General features: G+C 34.5%; 1 protein-coding gene across 1 annotated transcript; it reads left to right on the forward strand.

Moving 5' to 3' along the window:
* Window positions 1-3173: 3173 nt before the first annotated feature.
* On the forward strand, window positions 3174-10039 carry eif2d (eukaryotic translation initiation factor 2D). Its single transcript, XM_026244135.1, has 15 exons — window positions 3174-3405; window positions 3830-4020; window positions 4100-4183; window positions 4254-4344; window positions 5115-5222; window positions 5325-5575; window positions 5654-5771; window positions 6152-6197; window positions 6293-6399; window positions 6561-6716; window positions 6796-6885; window positions 7449-7544; window positions 7925-8045; window positions 9010-9184; window positions 9851-10039. Exons 1-15 carry the CDS (start codon window positions 3350-3352, stop codon window positions 9919-9921), a joined length of 1761 nt encoding a protein of 586 aa, XP_026099920.1. The 5' UTR covers window positions 3174-3349; the 3' UTR covers window positions 9922-10039.
* The last annotated feature ends 248 nt before the right edge of the window (window positions 10040-10287 follow it).

Raw genomic sequence — 10287 nt, forward strand, 5'->3', positions numbered from 1 at the left:
ATATCTGACACGTAGACACTGACAAAAATTTGGGGGTGGCAGGATTTTTTTGTATTTTAGAAGTTTTATGTTTTATCTTATGCACACCAAGACTGGAATTTATTTATTTATTTATTTATTTTATCAAAAAGAAATTGGAATCAAAAATATTGTGAAATATTATTACAATTTAAACTGTTTTCTATTTGAATATATTTTGAAAGATAATTAATTCCTTTGATCAAAGCTGAGTTTTCAGCATCGTTACTTCAGTCTTCAGTGTCACCTTCTAATGTGCTGATTTGATGCTGAAGAATGATGAATTTTACTAAGCCCAAACTTCTGAATGGTGCTGTATGTATGATTAAATATTTGATTTTATGTATATGAGAAGAAACCTTGACTTTATCCTGGATATGCGTGCAGTTCTGTTTATTAAGCACTAGAGCGCCAAAAGTTACACACAGTTCTGCTTTATATACTGAGTAGCTGAGTGTTGAGTTTTTGTCTTGGCTTCCAGCAGCGAGTGAGTATAAGATTACAGAATCTTTCATAAATGTGCTGTAAAATGTATTCTCAGTTACATCATTTGCAAGTTTTAATGAAGTCATTAAATTCCCATGTTCGGTTAAAGTCAAATAAACCTTATTGGCTACATTTTAAATAGGAAACCACTGCAGGATCCGACAATTACAAAACATGTAGGACAGGCCAAATGGCCTCAGGAAAACTTGCAGTATGGCAATTAAGTTTAATTTAGTGACCTTCAACACAAGTTTACACCACCTCTAAGCATTCAGCAATGTTTGTGTGTGTTTTTTCGTCTTTCTGTTGATTTTCAAAAATATCTTTGAGTTACATTGCTATGTTAAAAGTTTCATAAGTTTCATTAAGTAACAGATGCAGAAATAACAGTTTTGATTGATTTTTTATTTTATTTTTTGTAATGGAAATGGACGAACACAATATAATATAATATAATATATATATATATAATTACAATTATAAAAAGAATATCTCAATGATAAAACTTAACATAAACAAATCTGAGAAGCTCTTTGAAAGAATACCTTCTCAGAATACTTATTGAAGGCACTACACTCTGGTTTATTAAGTGGTATACTGATATTAACATTTTGAATTAATTGTGTTTAACAAGCCCAACCACTCCATGATGAGAAGCAAACACTATTTGCCTTGGTAGTAAGTAATTCTTAAAGACATCTTCGATTTCTACGATACATGGGCAGCTCGATGCCCTGCAGTGAAGATCCACTTCCTGTCGCACTTTATGGGTGTCCCGCAACATCTGAAAGTGAGCATTCAAGAGCATCAGACTACACATGAAACACTTATAGACAGTCTTCATTAATAATGTCAGTAGTTTGTAAACTATACCATTTTTATGTTAACATAAAACAATACTTGTGTTCTTACTGTCTCAACAAGAGGATAAGAAATGTTATTTTGCTTTAGAATTGTTGCTCATTTGCCTCCATTAAATTTGAGGATCGCTGACCTCCTAAAAACTCTCAAAAATGAAGTTAAAAATAAATGTAAAACAAAATTAAATATTAAAACATTACAAATAGTCTCTAGTAGACTATTCCATCCACAACTGTATTTACCATAAATGCATAGCTATTGTTAGAATGGAAATGTATTTTCTTGCCCCTAAAGTACATTTTGAAATATATTTTAGTATGTGAAGGTTTAAAAAATATTTCCAATTTAATATATATATATATATATATATATATATATATATATATATATATATATATATATATATATATATATATATATATATATATATATATACACTTCATTGAGCTTAACTGTTTATTTAAAATATATTTTGGCCATCTTTTTTTTCTTCACAGTTTGTTTTAAGTATCATTATGTGGGATAGTTTAAATGGCATTAAAAGATCAGATAATTACAATAGAGAGTGCCAAGAAGGATATCTGAGTAAAAATGAAAAGCTAATTGAGGCATTATGTTAGAGTTTCTCAAATCTCCTCACTGGAGCTCCAGGAGAATGTCTGGCCACTTTTCTGAGGAATTTACAAAGTCTATAGCTTAAGAGCTTAATGGATCCCATAAGTTCCTGCCAGAACTCAACAGACGTTAATAGTTCCAGTAACCCTGTTATAATGGAAAAGATTTTGAGGCACCTCAGCTCCTTAACATAATAATAATCTGAAGAACATTTCGTTTTACAACATAAAAAATTATATTTTCAGTAATACCATATTGGTCTTATTTAACATACAAAAAAAATATATGATAATTGACTCAAAACAGACCATGTATGTTGAATGTGAGAAACTGTTTATCAAACGATAAGACTTTATCATACACAAACATCATTAACATGTACCCTTTTTACATGCCTTCTATTTGCTTTAAAATCTTTGGATATGAATCATGCAAATAAACATACTTTCTCAAAAAGTATTTAGGCATAGTTTTTTGCTGTATTTCTTCTGGAGTATTTCACAGACCTTGCAGTTGATGACTATCCCGAGCACTTGTCCTGCAAGCTTATACTCCTCTGGTATTACTTTCTTTTTTATCTTCAGTGTGGATTCCCTTATGACTCTGGAGACACAGTGCTAATCGAATGCTGGCTCGCTTGCTGCTCATTGGAATGCACTGAATCATTTTTTATTTTCTGTATTATCTAACATGGTGGTAGACCATGTTCATCTCTGTCCATTCAGCACTGAAGACAATTCTTTAGACCAGCTTAAATTATTTTAAAGGATCCAAAGAACGGCAGGTGTGAATATCTTTACCTGCACAAAAGGAATCTTCACACAGACACAGAAACTCTCTGCACTGTTCTTTATTATACATTAAGCTTCAAATCAACCAGTAATGTTGTTATTGTTATTCTAGATAATGTGACTGATAGAGCCTTCACATTTAGTCGGTCAGTCAGTGAGTTAGCTTTGAAAGTGGTCAGTCCCTGTTTACTTTTCTTTGCAGAATAGTTACTTTTTCCTGTTCATTCTACCTAACGACTTAATATTATAAGAATAGCTTTGGAAAGATGTGAGCAAATACTGACACGGTTTTCAGTTTCGGATGAAATATCTTTTTTTTTTTTTTTTTTTTTTTTATCAGTTCACAAATATACCAACAAATCTGTTGCGTATTGTTCTGGCGGTCACTTCAACAGAGGTTGTTGTTTCCAGCCGGACGTGTTTCAGCGTTGTACCCGCGTGGCTCTCAGCGCGCAGCCGATGATTTAATTACACTATAATAATCCCGTTTTATAATATGACAGATTAGACAACTATTGATTTTAGGTCACTGAGTGATTTATAGCGGCTTCCTGCAAATACTTCACCTGGATACTGAGATGTTTGCAAAAGCGTTTCGTGTGAAATCTAACACCGTTATCAAGGGATCTGACAGGTACTTAACCAGTTACGTTAGATTAACGTTAGTTGAAATCAAAGAAATGTACTTGCTATTTCGGTATGATTCAACTTTAAGACAATTCTAGACAAGTTTTATTAAACTTCTTCGTGCACATTATTTCACAAAAACTATAACAAATAACGTCAGACTTGAATAATAAGTGCCTCATGTGGTGGCTGTTATATTATTACAAGATACAGCATGTTTTACTCATTCAAGACCATCTACTGTATCTTAATATAAAGTACCTTAGAGTTAAGTTTTGGCATGTTTATATGTGATTTCGTATACTTTCATATCGTTGTGTACACTTCTTTCTCACGTTTACTTTCACATTTTGATGAAACCCTATGATCACGTTCCCTTTTAAATATCTGATTTTGAGAGATCTTCATAGTGGTTCTTTCTGTCCATGCAGGAGGAGGCTGAGAGCAGATGTCTCTGCTGCGTTCCCTGCTCTGTCAGCTGAGGATATAAATGAGCTGATCCCGAATAAAGAAGAGCTGAATATTGTGAAGATTTACGCACATAAGGGAGATGCAGTCATTCTCTACGTCCTCCATAAAAATCCCATATTCTTTCAGCTGGAGAAACGGCTGTTTCCAACAGGTGAGTCTGCAGCTAACTCTCAGTTTTTTGTGAATCATGTTGTCTATTTGAATAATGAATTTGTGTCTGTTGTTCTCAGTGTACACTCTTTGGCGATATCCCAGCATGTTACCAGCATTTGTCACGTGGCCGCCTGTCCTGCAGAAGTTAGCTGGTGGAGCAGGTCAGCACCTGTTTGTTAGTATTCATCTGTGTATCTCAGAAAGCACATCTGACAGATGTCTCCCGTGCAGATCTCATGCTGCCGGGTGTAGTGGTGACTGCTGATGGCCTTCCTGAAGTACAGCAGGGAGACTGCTGTGCCGTCACTCTTGTGATGAACAGGTAACGCTGCCCACCACATTTATTGCCTACAGATGGTTCTTGAGTCACGTGAAATTAAAAATGATACCACAACTAGACAGAGATTTACAACTTTTGTTATAACTTAACATTTTTTTAAACTTCAGTTGGCAGTTTTTACCAATCAGCATCTGTGACGTCTCTTACACTTTGAATCACGTGAAGCAACACAAGGTCCATTTTATGTAATTTCCTGAACCTATTCCCTCCTATCTTTCTACTTTTGCATAAACAAAAGTGAAGAAAATCCCTAATATGAAATTAGGCCAACAAATACATTTGACTTTATAAAGCAATGTATCATATTTGTTATGAAAATTAGGCCTTCAAATGGTCATGTGATTAAAACTTTGCTGAAAAACCTGTTATATAAATTTACATGCCTTCTGATAGTCTATACTTTTTTTTTAGCAAATAAAGGCCTTTTAGAAGAATTATAAAAATGCTGCATGTTGCAAGCGTCTTTTCGCTGTAATCTTACTGATTTTTACTCAAGAATAATTTTTAAATACCCTGTATTATTTCAAGATTTATTTATTTTTCTTTTTAATTATTTATTTTAAATAACATGCCCAAATAATATTGTAAAAAATGCCCAATTATGTTGCACAAAAATGTACTATTTTGTGTAGTTGGCAGAGTTTTGATATTGAAAGTACTATGTATAAGTCTTTGTCTTATAAATACATTCCTCTCATGGGTAACATGAACTAATTTTTTTTTTATATAAATGTGTTTGTGTGTTGTTGAAGGGCACCAGTGGCTGTTGGCACAGCAGCTGCGTCGACTGCTGAGATGAGGAACGGTGGAATGAAGGGGAGAGGACTCAGTATTTTACACACATACATGGATCAGCTGTGGTGAGCTTTGAAAACGCAGAATAATTCTGTTTTTACATTCATTCCTGCCTCTTTATACATCACATTAACTTTCGGCAGACATCTTTCTTAAATTCTCCGCAGGGCGTTTGGTGATAAGTCTCATCCTCCGGTTATGCCAGTCACAAACTCTCCAGCACAGGTGGAGGAAGAGGAAGGTGAGGAGGAAGAGCAGGAGGAGAAGGACAGCTCTGATCCAGCTCCAGTGGAAGCATCTTGTCAGAACATGGAGGAGCTGAGGCTGGATGAACATGAGGTGTTGAAGGAAGAAGAAGCGGCTGAGGATAAAGACGGAGAAGACACTAACAAAGAAGAGGACTCTAGATCTCCACAGGGTAAAATGTCTTGGACTTCCTGTCACGTGTCCATTTTGTAGCTGTTCGCTGTTTGTTGACTTTCATGTCTCATTACAGAGCAGATGGATGAGTTACTGCTGCAGTGTTTCCTCCATGCACTTAAGACTAAAGTCAAAAAGTCCCAGCTGCCACTACTGACAAGCAACTTCCTGCGCCACCACATGCTGCCCTGCTGGTAATATCTCCTCCTTTATCACCTTTAAACCTCTGCTTTGATCTTCTGATGACTAAAGTTCCTCTTTATGTTTAGGGCAAAAATCTGTCACCATCATACCTTTATTTTAAACTTAGTATTTCACTCAACTGCTGAATCTTCAGTGACAATTAAAAAAAACTGCATTCATGTAATAGAGTTTGCTTAAGCTAGAAAGCACATGCCTATTAATACATAAACACTGTATATATGTACTACTCATCATATTGTGATCACTATGATTAGTTTAAATAAATTAATATTTTTAATTTGCAAGGGTGCACTCAAACAAAATCATCAAAACAGGGACAGTAGGGACATTTATATTGTTTATAAATGAACAAGTTTTTTTCCCTCCACAGTCCTAAAGGAAAGTACCTAGAAATCAAGAAATCCAGTTATAAAAAGGTACAAGCTTTTCACAGATTGTGAGATTAATTTATTTTTTTTAGATTTTTTATCTCTGTTTTAGTTGGTCCCAATGTGTCTTTCTTCCTCTCCAGCTTTCTAAGTTTCTGCAGTGCATGCAGAAAGATCACGGTCTGGTTCAGGTGAAGGAGCTGAGTAAAGGTGTGGAGAGCATTGTGGACGTTGACTGGAGAAACCCTGTGTATGCAGTCACACCAAACCATAAACGCTGAATGCTTTTTAAATTGCAAGAACACGTAATGATAAAATGAATATCTGTCTGTGTTTTGTTTGTTGATATGGACTATGTCCAGCAAGTGTTTTTGGTTTTGAGGTAAGCTCTTTTTTGCACTACCTTTTCAGGTTGTGTTCTTTCCGCGTCCCAGAAGACTTTGAGCCAGAGATCAAATCTGAAGAGGGGAGTGCAGCTTCTGAGGATCTTTACCAGCCCCCTGAAATCACACCACTGTATGGGGTCACTGCACGCCTGGAGCCTCTCTTTCAGGACGCAAAGAAAAGGTTAATGAGTTGAAAGATTTTGTTGTATTTTTTAAGTGTATTATTGAGAGTGCCTTGAGCACGTGACTTTGTGTTTCAGAAAGGGAACACCTCTAAAGGCCACTGAGGTGAGGAATATCATCACAGAATATGTGAAGACAAATGAACTTGTCCATGAAACCAACAAAAAGTGAGTTTTTAAGTAGTTTGAGGCAAGCATTACATTAGTGCACTAATGAAAGAAGTCTATTAAGCATTCCAAGGCTGCTTTTGTTTTTATCAAAAATCCAGAAAGAATTATTATAGATTATTTTTTTATTTTTTATTAAAATTTAAAATAAGTGTTTTCTATTTAAATACATTTTAAAATCAAATTTATTCCTGTGATTCAAAGCTGAATTTTCGGCATCACTGCTCAAGAAGCATTCCTTATTATCAATGTTGAAAGTCATTGTGCTTCTTAATATTTTTGTATACACAGCTCATTTTGTTAGGATTCTTTGTTAAAGAGACTGTTCAAAAGAGCATTTGTTTGAAATATTGCACTTTTGTAACATTATAAATGTCTTTGTCATGTTTGATCAGTTTTATGCATCCTTGCTTTATAAAAGTATTAATTCCTTATATTTGAATGGTAGTGTATGTTGACTTTATATGGATCTGTGCAAACTACTGCATGGTTTCAGTACTGTAACAGTGCAGATTTCCTAAGGTTTGGATTGAAGTGACCTCTTCTCTTCTCTTATTCATCAGTTATGTTAACATTAACCCTACGCTTTGTGACTGTTTGCTGGAGAAGTCTGAATATCAGGAAGTGGAGAAGCTAAAATGGGATGAACTCTTTAGCAGGTAACTCAACACTATCCTGTTCTTCTTAACATAACATATTAAATTGTGTTTAATTTCTATAAGAAGCCCATAATTGTGTTATTTAGAACCAATTTCTCAAACAGGAACACTATTAACCCTCTGAAAATAATGTCAGTTTTCTCATCTGTATTTAATTTGCAGCTGCTCATTGTCTTTACAATCCAGCTGTGTGTGTAATCACTAACATATGGCTTAGAAATGAAGTAACTAGCTTTTTACATGTTCTGATAAAATGCCTTAATTCATGTTGATGGGATGGCTGCTTGTGTATGAGATTTTTTGGTTTTGTTTTTTGATCATGTGCAGATGGATTGCTCTGAGCACACGTGAGTATGAACAGTGTTTCTCTGTGTCCTCAGGACTCTCATCAGAATGCAAGCGTGCCATGAGGTGCTGATCCCAGGTCAGCCTCCCTTAGTTAAGAAAGGACAGATGGAGCCCATAGACATTACTGTCGCATCCAGGGGCTCCAATAAAAAGGTATGAAGCTATCATAGGGCTATGACTATATTTATATATATATTTAGTGGCCTCAAAAAATATTCGAATGCTAATGCCACAAATCTTTGAATACAATTTAGAATATAACAACTAAATAAAGTCTCAGAACTTCACTTTTTGGAGCCATTTTGACTTTTAATAATAAACTGATGTAAAGGTGACTGTTAGTAGACGTATGAAGTCAGTTCTCCTCAAGTTTGCACATGTCCTATCAGAGTAACTACAGATGTAGTCCATCACATGAATTGTGTACATGTTCTGTTAACATCTACTAACCAGAAAGTGCCACAATACTTTTCATCTTGATTTTTTTGTGTGTTTTGAAAGAAGTCTCTTATGCTCACTAAAACATCATTTATTTAATCAGAAGTACAGTAAACCCAGTAATATTGTGAAATCTTATTAAAATTTAAAAGAATGGTTTTCTTTGTAAATATATTTTAAAAGTAATTTATTCTGCTGAATTTTCAGCATCATTACTCCAGTCTTCAGTGTCACGTGATCCTTCAGAAATCATTCTAATATTCTGATTTGCTGCTCAGTAAACATTTATTATTACTATAAATGTAGAAAACAATAGTGCTGATTAATATTTTGGTGGAAACTGATGCATTTATTTTTGGGGGTTCTTTGATAATAGAAAGTTCAAAAGAATAGCATTTATATTAAATCTTTGATAACATATAAATGTCTTTTACTGTCACTTTTGAGCAGTTTAGTGCATATTTAATGTACCATATATTTTGTGTTGGTTTTGTCATGTTAAATCTAATAAGCCTTTTTTATATAATATATGTAAATATAATGACCATAACTTATTATTATTTTTTTTTTTTTTTTTTTTTTATGAAAACACAAAAAAAAATGTATTGTTAGAGACAAACTGCCTTTTGTGTCTGATGTAAAACACATTTTTGTCACACTCACGGTCTCATTTATTAAGGTAACGATAATTAAGAATCTGGAGGCGTTTGGTTTGGATCCAGCTGTGGTAGCAGACACTCTGCAGCATCTGGTTCAGGCCAGCTGTGTTCTCCAGGATGCCCCAGGAGCCAAAAACAGAGTCCTGGTGCAGATCCAGGGAAACCAGGTTCAACAAGTTGGCAAACTGCTGCTAGGTACCGTGTAGTCCAGTGCTAAATGATTACCTACAGCTGTGGTCATCATTTTACATACACTTTGCAGTGTCTGCAAAATGTTATTTATTTTACCAGAATAAAAGGGATTATACAAAATGTTATTTTTTATTTATTACTGACCTGAATAACACATTAACATATAGTCCATAAGAGAGGAGAATCTTTTAAATAACCCTGTCAAAAGTTTACATATGCTTGATTCTTAATACTGGGTTGTTTTTTGTGATAGTTGTTAATGAGTCCCTTGTTTGTCCTGAACAGTTAAATTGCCCGCTGTATAAAATCTTTTACAAACGCTTACTGATGCTCCAGAAGGAAACACTATGCATTAAGAAAACTTTTGGAATTTGAAGATCAGGGTAAATTAAACTTATTTAGTCTTCTGGGGAAATGATCTTCTGTAGCTTCTGAAGGGCAGTAATACATTTTTTTTTTTTTTTTAAATCCTTCTAAGATACCTTATTCAGGTCAGTACTACAGTGAAAAAAAAAACACACATGCATTTTGTATGATCCCTCGTATTATGTTAAAACAATTAACATTTTGCAGATTTTCTAAAGTGTATGTGAAAATTTGACCACTACTGTTTATCTCTGCCTGCACACTTTTTCTTGTGTGTGAGTTAACTTTTCTCCTTTATTACAGATCGTTATAAGATCCCACGGAAATATGTACAAGGTCTTGACAAAGCTCCCAAACCAGGCAAGAAGAAATAGCAGACGACACCTCAACAGAAGAACCATGTGTCATTGTAACATTTTAAACAATATCTAGTTCAGCCATAACATCATGTGTGCAATAAAAGAAATCTGATTTCGTTCTGAACCATCTCTTTAATTAATCTCATACTTGGCTTCATTTTTCCTCAACAGAGCACAGTTTGTCTACATGCCTCAATAACAGCTCATTCAGAGCTTGAGTCCCTGAAGCACTAGTTTGCCCTTCTGATCTAACTGATAGAATAACTCTTCTTTTATAATGATATATTGCCAGGTAGAAAAGTATACACTGTCACAAGCAGTGAATTACAGCTGAACTTTATGGAATGTTTGACCAGGAGTCAACTTGTTTTGAAGAACACA

Source organism: Carassius auratus, unplaced genomic scaffold (genome assembly GCF_003368295.1).
Source record: "Carassius auratus strain Wakin unplaced genomic scaffold, ASM336829v1 scaf_tig00005214, whole genome shotgun sequence".
NCBI classification, from domain to species: domain Eukaryota; kingdom Metazoa; phylum Chordata; class Actinopteri; order Cypriniformes; family Cyprinidae; genus Carassius; species Carassius auratus.

Bases quoted from the DNA above. Each gene is read 5' to 3' on its own strand.
- eif2d (XM_026244135.1), top strand. From the start codon at position 3,350: ATGTTTGCAAAAGCGTTTCGTGTGAAATCTAACACCGTTATCAAGGGA. The intron at 5,772-6,151 runs GTAATATCTCCT...TTCCCTCCACAG, and splicing joins CACCACATGCTGCCCTGCTG to TCCTAAAGGAAAGTACCTAG. The intron at 9,185-9,850 runs GTACCGTGTAGT...CCTTTATTACAG, and splicing joins AGTTGGCAAACTGCTGCTAG to ATCGTTATAAGATCCCACGG.